Raw genomic sequence first — 22,478 nt, 5'->3', positions numbered from 1 at the left:
GTCACAGGGTATTGTGCAATCTGCCCTTCTGAACAGTATCCACCCTCCTTGGTTACGGGTCCTGGTCCTTTGGTGTTGCTAACAGCTTAAGCCAATCAAAATCCTAGGAACACTTCACACTTTACCCACCAGACACACCATTGGGGGTCTGAAGGGAATAGGGCCGCCCACTTGGGTGGTTGGTGAGGGGAAAGTGAAGAAAGTGAGAGTTGAGCTGGAGTTGTGGAGGAGAGGAGTCGAGTGGAGATAGCAGAGAGAGAGGAGGCTGAGGTGACTCTCTGAGATGGAGAGGTCACTAGCCTGGAGCAGGGCTCCTGAGGACTAGGTGGCAGACATTGGTCTTGGCCTGGTAGGAGCTGGAACCCCGCTTGCAGGGGAGTAGTGTCAAGGGGCACGGACAGCCGAGGAGGGCAGCCGGCAGCCTTGAGCTATCACCGGGCAGGGGCCAGGGCACGACGGGGTACATGGACCTCAGGCCGGAAAGTAGCTTCACGCGTTCCGGTAATTTACCCGACGGGGGTGAAGACTTCACGATTCATCCCCAACCCGCTCCAAAATCGGGGTACTAGCGCACCGATGGGATAGCACTTTCCCAATACAGTCCAAAGAAATCCTATGTGTGAACCCTGAGAGCAAGCTCACTCCGTTAACCATACGGGTGAGCGGGACCCGAAGAGTTTTATATTTGAGGGTCCAAACAGAGGCAAAGGTGCCAAGGACAGGGCCACAGGCTAACCGCAACACCAAGGGCACGGACCCAAGTGTGCTCTCCACAAGCTGCAGCGGTGCTCAGAATTCTGTTTTACAAGCTGTCGGTGTTGTTATTTCTGGACTGAGTGAGTATGCTGAAAACCTCCCTTTTCCTATCCCCTACGGCACCCAAACAACAACCATCTCACGAGCCCCGGGACACAAAACCCCCTACCCACGGAGGGGTTAAACATCAGCCTGCCCCCCACCATCGTCACCGAGCTCCCCAACGGCAGCAGTGGTCCCTCACATTACCACACACCATGGGTGGCGTCACGAACTTTCTAACTCTTTTGTACATATCCCCCCCTCTTCTTTTAATCTGGGTGTCAGCGCGGAGCCCCCAGATCTGGAGACCCCTCGAGCCACCGCGGCTCTGGATCCGAGTGGCTCGGCCGCTGGTGTGGGGGCGGTACATATGCAGCATGTCCAATTTCATCTGAATCATACTGTGAATTGGGGCAAAACCCTGTGTTAGCATCATAGTCATTGTCAGAATGTGAGTATATGTGTGTGCAGGGGCAATGGGGGGATAGAATGCAATGTGAAGCACCCAACTTTGTTTTGGTGGGGGCATCATTCTCTGTGTGCAGGAGCATTGTCTCTCTACATGTGTGGTAACATTACTGTGTGGGGGCATTATAGTGTGTGTGGGTGTTTGCACTGAGGGGAAATCATACTGTGTGGGGTGGTGGTGAGCACTGTAGGGGCATCATACTGTGTGTGGGGGTGTGGAAACTGTGGGGGCATTATACTGTGTGGGGGGCGAGCACTGTGGGGGCATCATACTGTATGGGGGGGACACGGGCACAGTGGGGATATCATACTGTGTGGGGTGGCGGGCACTATGAGGGCACCATACTGTATGTGAGGGGCAGGTGCTGTGGGGGCATCATACTTTGTGTGGGGACTATGGGGATATTATGCTATGTATGTGGGAGTGGGGTAGGCGGCTCCATCCTGTGTATGCGCTGGGCACTGTGGGAACATCGTACTGTTTGTGGGAGTGGGGGAGTGGGGTAATGGGGGGAGTGGGGTAGTGGGGGGGGGGGGCGAGCACTGTGAGGGCATCGGGCACACATAAATGACCTGGCAAGGTCACGGGTGCAGTATAACACATTGCCGTGGGGCAGTGCGAGTCTCTTTAGAGTGGGCTGATGACTATGTAGATACTGTGGCTGCTGGTCCGCTAGTATGGCCACCTACAGCTGGGTCACGGTTATCCAGCATCTGCTGTGAGAGTAAACAATTCACCTTGTGGCGATTGCCTCATTTTCAGCTCCGGCTGTGTAGAGTGCAGGGCGGGCTGTGAGGGGCGATAAACTACAGCACTGCAGCTATGTGAAATGATTGGTCGGGTAATTCCATCATTGTGATTAGCCGTCCCCTCAGTGCGAGGCTCAGCCCTGTGATTTATGGGTGCTATTAGCATTTGTCTGCAGCATCTATAGTCGCCAAGATGGCGCTGCAGCTCCAGTGTCGGAGACAGAGTGGTGCGGAGCTGCCCGGCCTCTAGTGCTCGTCAGCGCTCAGGGCTTATCCCACACAGGAGCGGCGGCGGCGCTGTGAGCAGAGCAGACGCCTGTGACCGGAGCGGTGCGGGGCTGCGGAGCGGACGGAGACAATACATCAGCCGCTGGGTGCGGGGATCCGGGGAGGACTGTGCCCCCCGCACTGCAGTCTGGGGATAACTTGGCTGGGTGGTGTCGGGGAGGGGGGGCGAGCAGTGAAGATGAATCGAAGTTTTAGCAAGTCCCAGACTCTGCGCTATGTGGCGAGCAGCGCCGTGGAGGTGAAGAGCAAGGTGAGGCTGCGCCGCCCGTGTCCCCCCCGGTCCTCTCCCTCCTGCTGCCGTGTATTGTCCGCTAATGAATGGAGGATGGCAGCCCGTCCTGTACACAGCGCTCAGACTCCGCTTTTGTTTCTTGTCTGGCGCTCACTTGGGGAATGTGAAGAATTCTTACTCCAGATTGCTGGGGACCTCGTGTGTCATCCCTATGTGCGATCCCTATGCAACTATCCAGTGTATGATTCCAGTATGTGCGATCCCTATGCAACTATCCAGCGTATGATTCCAGTATGTGCGATCCCTATGCAACTATCCAGTGTATGATTCCAGTATGTGCGATCCCTATGCAACTATCCAGCGTATGATTCCAGTATGTGCGATCCCTATGCAACTATCCAGTGTATGATTCCAGTATGTGCGATCCCTATGCAACTATTCAGTGTATGATTCCAGTATGTGCGATCCCTATGCAACTATCCAGTGTATGATTCCAGTATGTGCGATCCCTATGCAACTATCCAGTGTATGATTCCAGTATGTGCGATCCCTATGCAACTATCCAGTGTATGATTCCAGTATGTGCGATCCCTATGCAACTATCCAGTGTATGATTCCAGTATGTGCGATCCCTATGCAACTATCCAGCGTATGATTCCAGTATGTGCGATCCCTATGCAACTATCCAGCGTATGATTCCAGTATGTGCGATCCCTATGCAACTATCCAGTGTATGATTCCAGTATGTGCGATCCCTATGCAACTATCCAGTGTATGATTCCAGTATGTGCGATCCCTATGCAACTATCCAGTGTATGATTCCAGTATGTGCGATCCCTATGCAACTATCCTGTGTATGTGATTCCAGTAGGTGTGATTCCTCTAACTATCCAGTGCGTGGGGGGGGTGTCATCCTTATGCAGCTATCCAGTGTGTGGGGGGGGTGTCATCCTTATGCAGCTATCCAGTGCGTGGGGGGGTCATCCTTATGCAGCTATCCAGTGCGTGGGGGGGGGGGGTCATCCTTATGCAGCTATCCAGTGCGTGGGGGGGGGTCATCCTTATGCAGCTATCCAGTGCGTGGGGGGGGTGTCATCCTTATGCAGCTATCCAGTGCGTGGGGGGGGTGTCATCCTTATGCAGCTATCCAGTGCGTGGGGGGGGTCATCCTTATGCAGCTATCCAGTGCGTGGGGGGGAGTCATCCTTATGCAGCTATCCAGTGCGTGGGGGGGTCATCCTTATGCAGCTATCCAGTGCGTGGGGGGGGGGGTCATCCTTATGCAGCTATCCAGTGCGTGGGGGGGGGGTGTCATCCTTATGCAGCTATCCAGTTCGTGGGGGGGGGTGTCATCCTTATGCAGCTATCCAGTGTGTGTGGGGGGGGTGTCATCCTTATGCAGCTATCCAGTGTGTGGGGGGGGGTCATCCTTATGCAGCTATCCAGTGTGTGGGGGGGGGGTCATCCTTATGCAGCTATCCAGTGTGTGGGGGGGGGGGTCATCCTTATGCAGCTATCGTGTGTGGGGGGGGGGGGTCATCCTTATGCAGCTATCCAGTGCGGAGGGGGGGGTCATCCTTATGCAGCTATCCAGTGCGGGGGGGGGGGGTCATCCTTATGCAGCTATCCAGTGCGGGGGGGGTCATCCTTATGCAGCTATCCAGTGCTGGGGGGGGTCATCCTTTATGCAGCTATCTAGTGCCTGGTTCCTATGTAACTATCCAGTGTGTTACCCCAGTGTGGGATGACGCACTGGAATCACACACTGGATAGTTACATAGGGATGACGCACTGGAATCACAATGTAACTATCCAGTGTGATTCCAGTGTGTCAGCCCTATGCAGCGTTCCAGTGCTTGATTCCAGTGCCTGATTCCAATGTAACTATCCAGTAAGTTATTCCATTGTGGTATGGCAAACTTGAATCACACACTGGATAAATAGGTTTGACGCACTGGAATCACACACTGGATAGTTACATAGGGATGACTCACTGGAATCACAATGTAACTATCCAGTGTGTGATTCCAGTGTGTGATCCCTATGCAGCTATCCAGTGCCTGATTCCAGTGCCTGATTCCAGTGCCTGATTCCAGTGCCACTATCCAGTGTGTTATTCCAGTTTGGGATGGCACACTGGAATCACACACTGGATAGTTACATAGGGATGACACACTGGAATCACAATGTAACTATCCAGTGTGTGATTCCAGTGTGTGATCCCTATGCAGCTATCCAGTGCGTGGTGTCAGCCCTATGTAGCATTCCAGTGCCTGATTCCAGTGCCTGATTCCAGTGCCTGATTCCAGTGCCTGATTCCAGTGCCTGATTCCAGTGCCTGATTCCAGTGCCTGATTCCTATGTAACTATCCAGTGTGTTATTCCAGTTTGGGATGGCACACTGGAATCACACACTGGATAGTTACATAGGGATGACACACTGGAATCACAATGTAACTATCCAGTGTGTGATTCCAGTGTGTGATCCCTATGCCGCTATCCAGTGCGTGGTGTCAGCCCTATGTAGCATTCCAGTGCCTGATTCCAGTGCCTGATTCCAGTGCCTGATTCCAGTGCCTGATTCCAGTGCCTGATTCCAGTGCCTGATTCCAGTGCCTGATTCCAGTGCCTGATTCCAGTGCCTGATTCTTATGTAACTATCCAGTGTGTTATTCCAGTGTGGGATGGCACACTAGAATCACACTGGATAGTTACATAGGGATGACGCACTGGAATCACACACTGGATAGTTACATAGGGATGACTCACTGGAATCACAATGTAACTATCCAGTGTGTGATTCCAGTGTGTCAGCCCTATGCAGCGTTCCAGTGCCGGATTCCAGTGCCGGATTCCTATGTAACTATCCAGTGTGTTATTCCAGTGTGGGATGGCACACTTGAATCACACACTGGATAGTTAAATGGGTTTGACGCACTGGAATCACACACTGGAAAGTTACATATGGATGACAGTGGAATTCCAGTGCCTGATTCCAGTGCCTGATTCCAGTGCCTGATTCCAGTGCCTGATTCCAGTGCCTGATTCCAGTGCCTGATTCCAGTGCCTGATTCCAGTGCCTGATTCCAGTGCCTGATTCCAGTGCCTGATTCCAGTGCCTGATTCCAGTGCCTGATTCCAGTGCCTGATTCCAGTGCCTGATTCCAGTGCCTGATTCCAGTGCCTGATTCCAGTGCCTGATTCCAGTGCCTGATTCCAGTGCCTGATTCCAGTGCCTGATTCCAGTGCCTGATTCCAGTGCCTGATTCCAGTGCCTGATTCCAGTGCCTGATTCCAGTGCCTGATTCCAGTGCCTGATTCCAGTGCCTGATTCCAGTGCCTGATTCCAGTGCCTGATTCCAGTGCCTGATTCCAGTGCCTGATCCCTATGTAACTATCCAGTGTGTTATTCCAGTTTGGGGTGGCACACTGGAATCGCACACTGGATAGTTACATAGGGATGACACACTGGAATCACAATGTAACTATCCAGTGTGTGATTCCAGTGTGTGATCCCTATGCAGCTATCCAGTGCGTGGTGTCAGCCCTATGTAGCATTCCAGTGCCTGATTCCAGTGCCACTATCCAGTGTGTTATTCCAGTTTGGGATGGCACACTGGAATCACACACTGGATAGTTACATAGGGATGACACACTGGAATCACAATGTAACTATCCAGTGTGTGATTCCAGTGTGTGATCCCTATGCAGCTATCCAGTGCGTGGTGTCAGCCCTATGTAGCATTCCAGTGCCTGATTCCAGTGCCTGATTCCAGTGCCTGATTCCAGTGCCTGATTCCAGTGCCTGATTCTTATGTAACTATCCAGTGTGTTATTCCAGTGTGGGATGGCACACTAGAATCACACTGGATAGTTACATAGGGATGACGCACTGGAATCACACACTGGATAGTTACATAGGGATGACTCACTGGAATCACAATGTAACTATCCAGTGTGTGATTCCAGTGTGTCAGCCCTATGCAGCGTTCCAGTGCCGGATTCCAGTGCCGGATTCCTATGTAACTATCCAGTGTGTTATTCCAGTGTGGGATGGCACACTTGAATCACACACTGGATAGTTAAATGGGTTTGACGCACTGGAATCACACACTGGAAAGTTACATATGGATGACAGTGGAATCCCAATGTAACATTCCAGTGCCTGATTCCAGTGCCTGATTCCAGTGCCTGATTCCAGTGCCTGATTCCAGTGCCTGATTCCAGTGCCTGATTCCAGTGCCTGATTCCAGTGCCTGATTCCAGTGCCTGATTCCAGTGCCTGATTCCAGTGCCTGATTCCAGTGCCTGATTCCAGTGCCTGATTCCAGTGCCTGATTCCAGTGCCTGATTCCAGTGCCTGATTCCAGTGCCTGATTCCAGTGCCTGATTCCAGTGCCTGATTCCAGTGCCTGATTCCAGTGCCTGATTCCAGTGCCTGATCCCTATGTAACTATCCAGTGTGTTATTCCAGTTTGGGGTGGCACACTGGAATCGCACACTGGATAGTTACATAGGGATGACACACTGGAATCACAATGTAACTATCCAGTGTGTGATTCCAGTGTGTGATCCCTATGCAGCTATCCAGTGCGTGGTGTCAGCCCTATGTAGCATTCCAGTGCCTGATTCCAGTGCCTGATTCCAGTGCCTGATTCCAGTGCCTGATTCCAGTGCCTGATTCCAGTGCCTGATTCCAGTGCCTGATTCCAGTGCCTGATTCCAGTGCCTGATTCCAGTGCCTGATTCCAGTGCCTGATTCCAGTGCCTGATTCCAGTGCCTGATTCCAGTGCCTGATTCCAGTGCCTGATTCCAGTGCCTGATTCCAGTGCCTGATTCCAGTGCCTGATTCCAGTGCCTGATTCCAGTGCCTGATTCCAGTGCCTGATTCCAGTGCCTGATTCCAGTGCCTGATCCCTATGTAACTATCCAGTGTGTTATTCCAGTTTGGGATGGCACACTGGAATCACACATTGGATAGTTACATAGGGATGACTCACTGGAATCACAATGTAACTATCCAGTGTGTGATTCCAGTGTGTCAGCCCTATGCAGCGTTCCAGTGCCGGATTCCAGTGCCGGATTCCTATGTAACTATCCAGTGTGTTATTCCAGTGTGGGATGGCACACTTGAATCACACACTGGATAGTTAAATGGGTTTGACGCACTGGAATCACACACTGGAAAGTTACATATGGATGACAGTGGAATCCCAATGTAACATTCCAGTGCCTGATTCCAGTGCCTGATTCCAGTGCCTGATTCCAGTGCCTGATTCCAGTGCCTGATTCCAGTGCCTGATTCCAGTGCCTGATTCCAGTGCCTGATTCCAGTGCCTGATTCCAGTGCCTGATTCCAGTGCCTGATTCCAGTGCCTGATTCCAGTGCCTGATTCCAGTGCCTGATTCCAGTGCCTGATTCCAGTGCCTGATTCCAGTGCCTGATTCCAGTGCCTGATTCCAGTGCCTGATTCCAGTGCCTGATTCCAGTGCCTGATTCCAGTGCCTGATTCCAGTGCCTGATCCCTATGTAACTATCCAGTGTGTTATTCCAGTTTGGGGTGGCACACTGGAATCGCACACTGGATAGTTACATAGGGATGACACACTGGAATCACAATGTAACTATCCAGTGTGTGATTCCAGTGTGTGATCCCTATGCAGCTATCCAGTGCGTGGTGTCAGCCCTATGTAGCATTCCAGTGCCTGATTCCAGTGCCACTATCCAGTGTGTTATTCCAGTTTGGGATGGCACACTGGAATCACACACTGGATAGTTACATAGGGATGACACACTGGAATCACAATGTAACTATCCAGTGTGTGATTCCAGTGTGTGATCCCTATGCAGCTATCCAGTGCGTGGTGTCAGCCCTATGTAGCATTCCAGTGCCTGATTCCAGTGCCTGATTCCAGTGCCTGATTCCAGTGCCTGATTCTTATGTAACTATCCAGTGTGTTATTCCAGTGTGGGATGGCACACTAGAATCACACTGGATAGTTACATAGGGATGACGCACTGGAATCACACACTGGATAGTTACATAGGGATGACTCACTGGAATCACAATGTAACTATCCAGTGTGTGATTCCAGTGTGTCAGCCCTATGCAGCGTTCCAGTGCCGGATTCCAGTGCCGGATTCCTATGTAACTATCCAGTGTGTTATTCCAGTGTGGGATGGCACACTTGAATCACACACTGGATAGTTAAATGGGTTTGACGCACTGGAATCACACACTGGAAAGTTACATATGGATGACAGTGGAATCCCAATGTAACATTCCAGTGCCTGATTCCAGTGCCTGATTCCAGTGCCTGATTCCAGTGCCTGATTCCAGTGCCTGATTCCAGTGCCTGATTCCAGTGCCTGATTCCAGTGCCTGATTCCAGTGCCTGATTCCAGTGCCTGATTCCAGTGCCTGATTCCAGTGCCTGATTCCAGTGCCTGATTCCAGTGCCTGATTCCAGTGCCTGATTCCAGTGCCTGATTCCAGTGCCTGATTCCAGTGCCTGATTCCAGTGCCTGATTCCAGTGCCTGATTCCAGTGCCTGATTCCAGTGCCTGATTCCAGTGCCTGATTCCAGTGCCTGATTCCAGTGCCTGATTCCAGTGCCTGATTCCAGTGCCTGATCCCTATGTAACTATCCAGTGTGTTATTCCAGTTTGGGGTGGCACACTGGAATCGCACACTGGATAGTTACATAGGGATGACACACTGGAATCACAATGTAACTATCCAGTGTGTGATTCCAGTGTGTGATCCCTATGCAGCTATCCAGTGCGTGGTGTCAGCCCTATGTAGCATTCCAGTGCCTGATTCCAGTGCCTGATTCCAGTGCCTGATTCCAGTGCCTGATTCCAGTGCCTGATTCCAGTGCCTGATTCCAGTGCCTGATTCCAGTGCCTGATTCCAGTGCCTGATTCCAGTGCCTGATTCCAGTGCCTGATTCCAGTGCCTGATTCCAGTGCCTGATTCCAGTGCCTGATTCCAGTGCCTGATTCCAGTGCCTGATTCCAGTGCCTGATTCCAGTGCCTGATTCCAGTGCCTGATTCCAGTGCCTGATTCCAGTGCCTGATTCCAGTGCCTGATTCCAGTGCCTGATTCCAGTGCCTGATTCCAGTGCCTGATCCCTATGTAACTATCCAGTGTGTTATTCCAGTTTGGGATGGCACACTGGAATCACACATTGGATAGTTACATAGGGATGACTCACTGGAATCACAATGTAACTATCCAGTGTGTGATTCCAGTGTGTCAGCCCTATGCAGCGTTCCAGTGCCGGATTCCAGTGCCGGATTCCTATGTAACTATCCAGTGTGTTATTCCAGTGTGGGATGGCACACTTGAATCACACACTGGATAGTTAAATGGGTTTGACGCACTGGAATCACACACTGGAAAGTTACATATGGATGACAGTGGAATCCCAATGTAACATTCCAGTGCCTGATTCCAGTGCCTGATTCCAGTGCCTGATTCCAGTGCCTGATTCCAGTGCCTGATTCCAGTGCCTGATTCCAGTGCCTGATTCCAGTGCCTGATTCCAGTGCCTGATTCCAGTGCCTGATTCCAGTGCCTGATTCCAGTGCCTGATTCCAGTGCCTGATTCCAGTGCCTGATTCCAGTGCCTGATTCCAGTGCCTGATTCCAGTGCCTGATTCCAGTGCCTGATTCCAGTGCCTGATTCCAGTGCCTGATCCCTATGTAACTATCCAGTGTGTTATTCCAGTGTGTGATCCCTATGCAGCTATCCAGTGCGTGGTGTCAGCCCTATGTAGCATTCCAGTGCCTGATTCCAGTGCCTGATTCCAGTGCCTGATTCCAGTGTGTTATTCCAGTTTGGGATGGCACACTGGAATCACACACTGGATAGTTACATAGGGATGACACACTGGAATCACAATGTAACTATCCAGTGTGTGATTCCAGTGTGTGATCCCTATGCAGCTATCCAGTGCGTGGTGTCAGCCCTATGTAGCATTCCAGTGCCGCATTCCAGTGCCGCATTCCAGTGCCGCATTCCAGTGCCTGATCCCTATGTAACTATCCAGTGTGTTATTCCAGTGTGTGATCCCTATGCAGCTATCCAGTGCGTGGTGTCAGCCCTATGTAGCATTCCAGTGCCTGATTCCAGTGCCTGATTCCAGTGCCTGATTCCAGTGTGTTATTCCAGTTTGGGATGGCACACTGGAATCACACACTGGATAGTTACATAGGGATGACACACTGGAATCACAATGTAACTATCCAGTGTGTGATTCCAGTGTGTGATCCTTATGCAGCTATCCAGTGCGTGGTGTCAGCCCTATGTAGCATTCCAGTGCCTGATTCCAGTGCCTGATTCCAGTGCCTGATTCCTATGTAACTATCCAGTGTGTTATTCCAGTTTGAGATGGCACACTGGAATCACACACTGGATAGTTACATAGGGATGACACACTGGAATCACAATGTAACTATCCAGTGTGTGATTCCAGTGTGTGATCCCTATGCAGCTATCCAGTGCGTGGTGTCAGCCCTATGTAGCATTCCAGTGCCGCATTCCAGTGCCGCATTCCAGTGCCGCATTCCAGTGCCTGATCCCTATGTAACTATCCAGTGTGTTATTCCAGTGTGTGATCCCTATGCAGCTATCCAGTGCGTGGTGTCAGCCCTATGTAGCATTCCAGTGCCTGATTCCAGTGCCTGATTCCAGTGCCTGATTCCAGTGTGTTATTCCAGTTTGGGATGGCACACTGGAATCACACACTGGATAGTTACATAGGGATGACACACTGGAATCACAATGTAACTATCCAGTGTGTGATTCCAGTGTGTGATCCTTATGCAGCTATCCAGTGCGTGGTGTCAGCCCTATGTAGCATTCCAGTGCCTGATTCCAGTGCCTGATTCCAGTGCCTGATTCCTATGTAACTATCCAGTGTGTTATTCCAGTTTGAGATGGCACACTGGAATCACACACTGGATAGTTACATAGGGATGACACACTGGAATCACAATGTAACTATCCAGTGTGTGATTCCAGTGTGTGATCCCTATGCAGCTATCCAGTGCGTGGTGTCAGCCCTATGTAGCATTCCAGTGCCTGATTCCAGTGCCTGATTCCAGTGCCTGATTCCAGTGCCTGATTCCAGTGCCTGATTCCAGTGCCTGATTCCAGTGCCTGATTCCAGTGCCTGATTCCAGTGCCTGATTCCAGTGCCTGATTCCAGTGCCTGATTCTTATGTAACTATCCAGTGTGTTATTCCAGTGTGGGATGGCACACTAGAATCACACTGGATAGTTACATAGGGATGACGCACTGGAATCGCACACTGGATAGTTACATAGGGATGACTCACTGGAATCACAATGTAACTATCCAGTGTGTGATTCCAGTGTGTCAGCCCTATGCAGCGTTCCAGTGCCGGATTCCAGTGCCGGATTCCTATGTAACTATCCAGTGTGTTATTCCAGTGTGGGATGGCACACTTGAATCACACACTGGATAGTTAAATGGGTTTGACGCACTGGAATCACACACTGGAAAGTTACATATGGATGACAGTGGAATCCCAATGTAACATTCCAGTGCCTGATTCCAGTGCCTGATTCCAGTGCCTGATTCCAGTGCCTGATTCCAGTGCCTGATTCCAGTGCCTGATTCCAGTGCCTGATTCCAGTGCCTGATTCCAGTGCCTGATTCCAGTGCCTGATTCCAGTGCCTGATTCCAGTGCCTGATTCCAGTGCCTGATTCCAGTGCCTGATTCCAGTGCCTGATTCCAGTGCCTGATTCCAGTGCCTGATTCCAGTGCCTGATTCCAGTGCCTGATTCCAGTGCCTGATTCCAGTGCCTGATTCCAGTGCCTGATTCCAGTGCCTGATTCCAGTGCCTGATCCCTATGTAACTATCCAGTGTGTTATTCCAGTGTGTGATCCCTATGCAGCTATCCAGTGCGTGGTGTCAGCCCTATGTAGCATTCCAGTGCCTGATTCCAGTGCCTGATTCCAGTGCCTGATTCCAGTGTGTTATTCCAGTTTGGGATGGCACACTGGAATCACACACTGGATAGTTACATAGGGATGACACACTGGAATCACAATGTAACTATCCAGTGTGTGATTCCAGTGTGTGATCCCTATGCAGCTATCCAGTGCGTGGTGTCAGCCCTATGTAGCATTCCAGTGCCTGATTCCAGTGCCTGATTCCAGTGCCTGATTCCAGTGCCTGATTCCAGTGCCTGATTCCAGTGCCTGATTCCAGTGCCTGATTCCAGTGCCTGATTCCAGTGCCTGATTCCAGTGCCTGATTCCAGTGCCTGATTCCAGTGCCTGATTCCAGTGCCTGATTCCAGTGCCTGATTCCAGTGCCTGATTCCAGTGCCTGATTCCAGTGCCTGATTCCAGTGCCTGATTCCAGTGCCTGATTCCAGTGCCTGATTCCAGTGCCTGATTCCAGTGCCTGATTCCAGTGCCTGATTCCAGTGCCTGATTCCAGTGCCTGATTCCAGTGCCTGATTCCAGTGCCTGATTCCAGTGCCTGATTCCAGTGCCTGATTCCAGTGCCTGATTCCAGTGCCTGATTCCAGTGCCTGATTCCAGTGCCTGATTCCAGTGCCTGATTCCAGTGCCTGATTCCAGTGCCTGATTCCAGTGCCTGATTCCAGTGCCTGATCCCTATGTAACTATCCAGTGTGTTATTCCAGTGTGGGATGCCACACTGGATAGTTACATAGCGATGACACACTGGAATCACAATGTAACTATCCAGTGTGTGATCCCTATGCAGCTATCCAGTGCGTGGTGTCAGCCCTATGTAGCATTCCAGTGCCTGATTCCAGTGCGTTATCCAGTGTGGGATGGCACACTGGAATCACACATTGGATAGTTACATAGGTTTGATGCACTGGAATCACACATTGGACAGTTACATAGGGATGACGCACTAGAAACACAATGTAACTGTCAAGTGTGTGATTCCAGTGTCATCCCTATGCAGCGTTCCAGTGCCTGACTCCAGTGCCTGACTCCTATGTAACTATCCAGTGTGTTATTCCAGTGTGGCATGGCACACTGGAATCACACACTGGATAGTTACATAGGGATGACACACTGGAATCACAATGTAACTATCCAGTGTGTAATTCCAGTGTATGTTTTCTCTGTAGCTATCTAATGTGTGATCCCCATGTATGATCCCTATATGTCCAGTGTATGATCCCACTTAAGTATGCAGGGTTTAATTGTCATGCATGAGCCTTAAGAATGAGCCCATGTAACTATCCTTATTTTTCTAGTATATGATCTCATGGAACTCCGGTGTGTGATTATGTATGATCCCTACTTGCCTATCCAGTGTGTTATCTATGCTCTATGTATACATTGTGTCCATACTCCGGACTTGACACTTGGTCTTATGTATATGAGGCGTATCTGAGACTTTCTGCTTTAGTGGTGATTAGAGCTCTAATACGTTGGTCTTCCTTTCTACAATAAGACAGTTTTGTGCGTATTCTGGACCTGTGGAGCACAATGAGCTCCTAGAAGTGACCCCCATTGAAGTGGTGGAGTGTATTGTGGATGCTTCGGTGGGTACTTCAGATGTGTAAACCAAAAACATGGCCAGAATTTGTCTGGGGCTGCCACTCTATATATGGCTGCGGATTGATTATTTTTTTTTTTTTTTTAATAGGGATGATCGAATACCCCAAATATTCGGCTTCGCGAATATCCAACGAATGGGTCGCCGCTATGCGAATATTCGATGCGCAATGTAAGTCTATGGGAAGCCCGAATAGTTGTTCGGGTTTCCCATAGACTTACATTGCGTATTGAATATTCGCGAATAGGTCGCCACTATTCGGCAAATATTCGCAAAGCCGAATATTTGAGGTATTCAATCATCCTTAATTTTTAACTATTGAGCTGCTGTCAAGATGAATAGGGAGCTGTATATAATTCTGTGCACTGCTGCGGTTACTACATGGTTAAAAGCAATCAGTTGTGTGACAAAGTCTGTGTTGCACCAGTCTTAGAAACGAGTGTTACGGCAAAGCCGAAATCACCGTGATATTGATGTGCCTCAATGACACCAAGTGTTGTGTAGAAATTATGCTGTATTTTCCACAAGTAATGGGCTTTGGAGTCATACGGCCCCCGTGACACGGCCATAATTGAGTTATTGGACAGTATATGGGTTGTCGTCTCATTGTGAGAGCTGCGTGTAGGGTTGGGGGGGTGTATGGGTGTGGGAACGGGGGGGTGTACGGGTGTGGGAACGCCTGGTGTTAACAGCATGCACATGTTGTTGTGGTCTGGACAGGCATGCTATAGGCTGGGGAAGGCCTCAGACTGCCGCACTGCCTGGGCCCCTCACCAGCCCAGGGGCCCCTCACCAGCCCATGGGCCCCTCACCAGCCCATGGGCACAGCCGGCTGCCCGCACTCCCACTATACACAGCTCCGCTTTCTTTGTGACTGTAAAACCATTACGGTGAGCTGCCACCGATCATGAAGTGTTTTTCAGGCGGAGGCACACACCTTGGTGAGTCAGGGCCGGTTCAGGGGATACTCATCACTTAGGCTTTCATCTCCGCTCCTGTTGGAACTTGCAGCTGGAGCTCGGAGCAGTTTTCTAGGCTCTTGCCTTCTTTATTGCTAAGGCAGAGTGATGTTTCCCATCATTAAATCCGTGTGCGTGATAGGACAGGCGTGACATCATGCATAACTAATCATCCGGAGCATGATGTGTTTTCCTGTCAGTGATAGATAAACCCTTTCCACTTTAAAACCAGGAGGAACATCCTCTACGTTTTTAGTCCTATTGAGTGGAATTGTGCCATCCTGCCAGGCGTTAGCGGGCGCTGCCAGCCCTGTATTCATGTGGAAATGTTACATGGCAGGAAAGATGGCTGTGTGCTGTTGTCTATGAAAACTTGTGGGAAAAAATAAGGCATTATGTTAATAGGAAGCATGAGGAGCTTAACCATGCCCCCTGCGTGTCAGAACTAGGTCAGACTCTTTCCATGTCTAGTCTGTATATAATATAGACCCTAAATATTCCACAGCAATGTGCCGAGACTGGCGGCAATGCCTCCATGACTCTCCGGGATATTGTTCCCCCAAATCCCAGGTTTAACCCTCTCAGATGACGTTTCGGTTTCCCAATATTGTGTGCAGTTTTAATTTCTCACCAGAATCTTGCCATGTGCAGACCTTGGGGCTGGTTCACACCTGGAGGGAATGCTGCGAATACAGGAGAGGGGGCGATATCTTAACAGCTTATTCACATTTTGTGTAAGATTTCCACACTGGAATTAACCTGCAACACATAATTTTTTTTTTTTTCTATACACTGCATTTTCCAAAGTGTACAGAGCAGGGTTTTGTGTGTGTGTGTGTGTTTTTTTTTTTTTTTTTTTTTTTTTTTTTTTTTTTTTTTTCGTTCAGATTTTTCCCGCTGAACTCCACTGGTAGACGTCATTTGGAATCAGATCCTAGTATTGCAGATTTTGCTTCCAATCCATAGCTAAATCCACCAAAACCCAGCAAATTCTCTTTTGGCAGTGTTCACACATAGGGTAAATGCTGTTTCTCTTCTGCCTTTTTATGGATTTGTTCGTTGTAGTTAAAAAAAAAAAAAAATAAATAAAAAATAATAATATAATAATAAAAACCCCACAAGTTTGATTTTGCACTAAGAAAAATAGTGGTATCAGTATTCATGTTTTCACATCACTTTGCTTTGAGTGTAAACAAACAACCCGCAGTAATTGCACTATGTAAGAACATGTCTTCGCCATCCCCCTGCGCTCGTGGTGATGTTTGCCTGGTCCTCCACCCGTCTCTGTACCCTGACTTGTGCCAATGACTTGTCATGTTAACGTGTGACTATTGCTGAGCTGCAATACCTTTTTGATAACTGAGGACAGGCATGGCAGTAATTGGAAGAAAGAATCCCTTCCGGTGAGCCCGTACTTTTCTGAGGTCGGGGCCACATGGGGATCTACTGCGATCCTTGCATGACACTCAGCTCACGCTGACAGCACAGCAGGAGCCGAGTGTCATGTGAGTCACTGCGACTGAGGTCCGATCGTGCGACCGGACTTCAGCTGCGGGTGGTGGGGTGGGCCAGCACGGAGGAGGAGAGGGAGGGATTTATCTCCTTCTCTCCTCCATTGCCGGCTATTGCCATTCTCGCCCTGCACTCGCAGTACACCAGTGTACTGCGAGTGCAGTGCTATTTTTCTCTCGCCCCCATAGACTTGAATGGGAGCGAGAGAAATAAGACTCGCATTAGTCGCAGCAGGCTGCGATTGTTTTCTCGGTCCGATTAGGGCTGTGAAAATAATCGCTCATGAGTGCTGGGACACAGGCTAATATTGGTACGAGTGGAATGCGATAAAACATTGCATTCCACTCGTTTTGATTTTCATGCCGTGTCTTAAGCCTCAATGATGTGAAACTATTCCCCCCCTCCCATGTGTATGGGCTCATGTTGTATATAGGGTACTATGTGAGAGCCTGTGTATATACATGTATGTATGCATATACTGTGGTGTGTAAAATAAATATATATATATTTTTTTTTTTTTTTTTTTTTTTTTTTTTTTTTTTTAGGCAATACAATGTAAAATATAAAATGATTTTTACAAAAAAGGAAATTGGGCTGATGCAAGAGTTTTTGCACCCTGCTTGGTTAGAACCTAGTAGCCCCCCTTTGGCAATTATTGGCATGACAATGTTTTGTTTTTTTGGTTTTGTAGCAGCCATTAGTCTTTCACTTCTTGTTTCAAGGATTTTTCATCCATTCTTCCTTGGAAAAGTCTTCCAGTCCTGTAAGATTCCTGGCTCATCTTGCTTGCACTGCTGTTTTGAGGTCTAGCCACAGATGTTCAATGATGTTCAGATCAGGGGACTGTGAGGGCCATTGTAAAACCTTCAGCAGCACCTTCTGAGGTCGTCTATTGTGGATTATGACCTGTGTTTAGGATCATTATCCATTTGTAGAAGCCATCCTCTTTTCAACTTCAGCTTTTCTACAGATGGTTATATGTTTGCATCAAGATTTTGTGGAAATTTCATTGAACCTATTCTTCCCTCTATCTATACAATGTTCCCTGTGCCATTAGCTCTATTTAGCAAGGGACACTGAAGGCGATTGTTCCAGGACGACTGAGGCTGTGCACATGTTGCGTACAGTTACTGCAGAAATTTCTGCAGCGATCTGAAGAGCACACGTGCGCTTTAAATCGCTGCAGAAATGTCCGTAGTGAAAAAAAAAAAAGCCGATTCCATGCGCTCTGCCTGCAGCTCCTGCCATAGACAGAGCAGGAGCTGCCGGCAAAGCGCACGGAAGAAGTGACATGTCACTTCTTTTTACGCAGCGCTTCGGCAGCAGCCAAAGCACTGCGCTCTAAAACGCCACGTGCGCACGGCCCCTGCACAATCTCCATAGACTGTGCAGGGGACGCAGGACGCATGAAGTTACGCTGCGCTACAAAGCGCAGCGTAACTGCATGTATTTACGCAACGTGCGCACATAGCCTAATACCTCACAAAAATGAATTTAAAGCTCTAGCACCAGGTGAGGAATAAAGATAAAACTTAACCTTTAATAATAACTGTTTAAAATCCATGTGCACAAAAACGCCCCAACCATATAAAAATACCAAAGGACAATTGCCCTAAAGTGCACTGCGCACACAAAATGCCCACGTATGGTGGCAATTATATCCCATTGAATGAGTGATATATCCCAGCTTAATATTACCACCCATAAAGGCATCAAAATAGTCAATCAAGCAGTAGACCATCAATATGTGTTAATAGCTGTGAGCTCAAGAGGGAAACTGTGACTATCACAAGGATGTTTCCACATGGACAGTGATCTTATGAGTCAATACCTCAATGGGCCCATGTGCGGATTATACAGACTAACCAAAAATGCTTCCAAAACGGCAATAGTCCAAATTAGTAAGCAGTATGTACACCCCTCATTCACAGAAAAACATTTCATGACAGAGATAGGACTGATCTTACCCATCCAGGCGTTCCCAGTGTCCGTCACAGCAGATTTTGTCAGGTGGAGTCATAGGTGGGCATCAGGATCCGAAATCCAAGTCTATCTTGCCCTGGCACCCGCTGACTCTCGCCCTTACAAGAACGGTCCACAACTGTACCTAGTCACTGTCCCTTTAGATGCCTCACATGCCACCCGGCGCGTTTCGTCCCTAAGCGGGATTCGTCGGGGGGGGGGGGGTGGGAGCCATAAGTCCTCATAAACAGGGCTAATACTGGTGTTCAAACCCAGAAACACCAGGCTGCTGTGGATAGCCGGCCCCACTCACACTGACCTATAAATACAGTGATATCAAGGGCGACCAATGAAAGGTACGCAGGTGGTTTGTCATTCAGTCCACCCGCAGTGACACTCGCCACACGAAAGGGGTGAAACGCGCGCCAGGTCTTCATTCCGGGTAGCGCTATACATGTGCAGCCAGCGCCATAACAGCTGCGGGTAAACAGAAGCCTGGGAAATGCCTCACGTCTGGATTAAGGTCCTGGAACGCAGCCGTGGAACGCATGACGTCATAGTGGGTGGTAGAATATCAGCGTCATAATACAATACCGGTGAACACTGAAACCATAGTCATGCCTACGGTTACCGCGGTAACCCATCTTATCATTTGTAAAACTGCCTGCAGTCATAAAGCCACCTAAATCCAAGCCAGTGGCTAAAATGAGACTGCAGGCACACAACTGTCAGCATGTGACTACAGATTCCACCTCTTAAGAGAAATGTGGGGGTGAGGGTCCTATATTGGACACAATATCAATATAAACGCAAGCACCCCCTACCATCATACCTTCTCAATGACTCAAAGTTGTGCTGCGTAAGTACACATTGCCCAAGGGAGAGGAGATTTAAGTAAAAAAAAAAAAAGGGGGTCTATTGCTAATATTGTATAACATCTCTTTGAAAGACTATGGTAAATGCTACTTTGTGTATTTTGAACATGTTTGAGATATATAAAAAACCACCAGTCCCACACTGGCAAGGAGAGGTTTGTGCGCCAGATCGTCCCTCCACACTGTGTAACATACAAATAAAGGGTCACAACAAAAAGACCCTATATACATACGTCCTCAGATATTTTGTGCAGATTTCATATTTAATAGAACCAAGAAAGAAATATTGACCAGAAATGACAGTCACAACCAAAGAAGGTAAATATACCATCAGGCCTTTTGGTGATACCGTATCCAACTTGAAAATCCACCTAATCTCTCACTACAAGACAAGGCAATCCCAGTCCCCTCCTCGGGGGGTTGTTCCACCTTATGAATTCCCACCAAAGATAGTATACTATTCTTGATTCCATGTACGTTGTTCAAATGTCAGGCCAGAGATGTTTTCCCTTTTGTGCTCTCACCCATGTGGTCCCCTATACGCCTCCTGAATTCTCTAATGGCCTTTCCCACATATTCAACCCCGCAATAAAATGGCGTATGGTAAATTCTTCCTGAGTGACATTAGATTTGAAAACTTTTGACGGGGAGACAGCCGAACATGCCACACAGTTACCGCACCTAAAACACCCCTTTATCTCCCATTTCAGCCATGTGAACTGTTTTGGTGCACTAAGGCTAGGTTCACATTTCCGTCAATTTGTATCAGTCACAATCCGTGGCTCTGGTAAACAGAATCCGTTTGGCGGATTCCGTTGTTCCCATAGACTTGTATGAGCGGCGGCTTGTGACCGACGCTGCGTTGCATCCTCTGCCTGACTGATCAGTCGTGGAACTACTGACCGTCGGGCGGCAGGAACGCAGCTTGTAACGTTTTTTGAGCAGCACAATCCGTAGAATTTCGCTGCGCATGCTCTCTGGCTCCCTGCACATGTAACCAGGGTACACATCAATGTGCAATGCACTTTGCTTAGTTACCTGATATTTACCCTGGCTACGTGTGCAGGGAACCCGACACTTCCCCGCTCGGCTCCGCCCCCTCCCGCACTCGGCATGTGTATATACACACACACACACACACACACTTGTTCTCAGCGCCATGGCTCCGCCCCCGCACACATTCTCGGCGGCCGAACAAACAGCTGATCACCTGGCGGCCAGCTGCTGTGAGCAATCGCCTGATCGCTTTCATTAGCCGGCCGCTGGGAGATCATCTGTTCGCTCTCAAAAGCCGGCCGGCTATTGTGAACGATCAGCTGATCGCTCTCTTTTACAACGGAGTCCGACAATGAATTCTTATTCTTGTCACCCGTTGTACAACGCATCAGTCACAAGCGTCAAGCCAAGCATGTGACTGATACAAAACAACGGAAATGTGAACCTAGCCTAACATTAATTGATCTCCCCTTTCTATAGATCACATGGGGGGTATTCACCAATCTTTGAGTCAAGACCTTTTATCCATCCTTAAGATGGACCAATGTTTATCCCAAATGTTTTTCATCCATTGAGACCCGTTTGAAGAAGTGGTGGTGAATCTAAGGCCTTGTTCACACTACATTTTTACCCGTGGTTTTGCTGCAGAAATTGTGAGAAAATGGTTGTAACCGTTCTGCAGACATTCCCCAGCAAAACCTATGGAAAAACAATAGCTGTGCGCACACTGCGTTATCTCAAGAACATTCTTTCTGCAGAATTTCTCGAGAATAAGGCAATGTGCACACGTTGCGTATTTGCATGCAGTTACGCTGCGATCTGCACCGCAGCGTAACTGCATGCATCCTGCGTCCCCAGCATAATCTATGAAGATTATGCAGGAGCCGTGCGCACGTGGCGTCTTAGAGCGCAGCGCTTCGGCTGCTGCCCGAAGCGCGCGTTCTAAGAAGTGACATGTCACTTCTTTCCTGCGCTTTGCATGCAGCCCCCACTCTATGGGAGGGTCTGCAGTCAGAGTCAGAGCGCATGAAATCGGCTTTTTTTTTCATTACGGAGTGTTTTTGAAGCGCACGTGTGCTGTTCAAATCGCTGCAGAAATTTCTGCAGGGACAGTACGCAACGTGAGCACATAGCCTTAGGCTGGAAACACATCTATGCGAGTAAAATCGGTCTGTCTGGGCTGAAAAAAACTCGGCTGATTTTAGTTCGTTAGGTCCGAGTGCAACGCAAGTGCGATGCTTTTTCTGAATAAATTAATAATTTTACTAGCGTGTGTAATGCGTATTTTTTTTGCTATGTCATCTGCCATTCAGCTCTGCTACATGGCCGCTGACAGCAGACACAGACAGCCATGTAGCAGAGCTGAATGGCAGATGACGGCAGACACAGACAGAGCCGCACAATCAAAATGAACTCTGGTGAACTTCACCCGACTTCATTGTCATGCTGCGGCTCTGTCTGTGTCGCGTCCTGATTAGCGGTCACCTGTGAAGGACTCACCGGTGACCGCTAATCCCCTGAGTGACTGAAGTTAGCAGCCCTCTCAAATACTCACCGATCCCCGGTGCGGCGCTGCACGGCGTTCACTGCTCCGGCGGCTTTTACTATTTTGAAAAAGCCGGCCGCCCATTAAACAATCTCTTATTCCCTGCTTTCCCCGCCCACAGGCGCCTATGATTGGTTGCAGTGAGACATGCCCCCACGCTGAGTGACAGGTGTCTCATTGCACCCCCCAATTTTAATACCAGCCAGATAAAGCCATACGGCTGAAGGCTGGTATTCTCAGGATGGGGAGCTCCACGTTATGGGGAGCCCCCCAGCCTAACAATATCAGTCAGCAGCCGCCCAGAATTGCCGCATACATTAGATGCGACAGTTCTGGGACTGTACCCGGCTCTTCCCGATTTGCCCTGGTGCGTTGGCAAATCGGGGTAATAAGGAGTTACCGTATTTTTCGCTTTATAAGACTCACCTAATTATAAGACGCACCCCCAAATTTGGTGAAGGAAAAGAGTTGTTTTTTAATGTTAAATGGGGTCCATCTTATA

At 49.1% G+C, this 22,478-nt stretch overlaps 1 protein-coding gene across 1 annotated transcript in view; it reads left to right on the top strand.

The window, feature by feature from the left end:
- Nucleotides 1-2,186: 2,186 nt before the first annotated feature.
- Nucleotides 2,187-22,478, top strand: part of PARD6G (par-6 family cell polarity regulator gamma) — a 155,330-nt gene continuing 135,038 nt past the window's right edge. Inside the window, exon 1 of the mRNA XM_075314673.1 lies at nucleotides 2,187-2,554. Coding sequence (XP_075170788.1) covers nucleotides 2,483-2,554 — 72 coding nt within the window. The 5' untranslated portion in view covers nucleotides 2,187-2,482. The remainder of the gene's footprint in view (nucleotides 2,555-22,478) is intronic.

The sequence above is a fragment of the Anomaloglossus baeobatrachus genome, chromosome 6 (genome assembly GCF_048569485.1).
Source record: "Anomaloglossus baeobatrachus isolate aAnoBae1 chromosome 6, aAnoBae1.hap1, whole genome shotgun sequence".
Taxonomy (NCBI): domain Eukaryota; kingdom Metazoa; phylum Chordata; class Amphibia; order Anura; family Aromobatidae; genus Anomaloglossus; species Anomaloglossus baeobatrachus.
The sequence above is the reverse complement of the archived record's forward strand: the minus strand, read 5'-3'. Positions and strand labels throughout refer to the sequence as shown.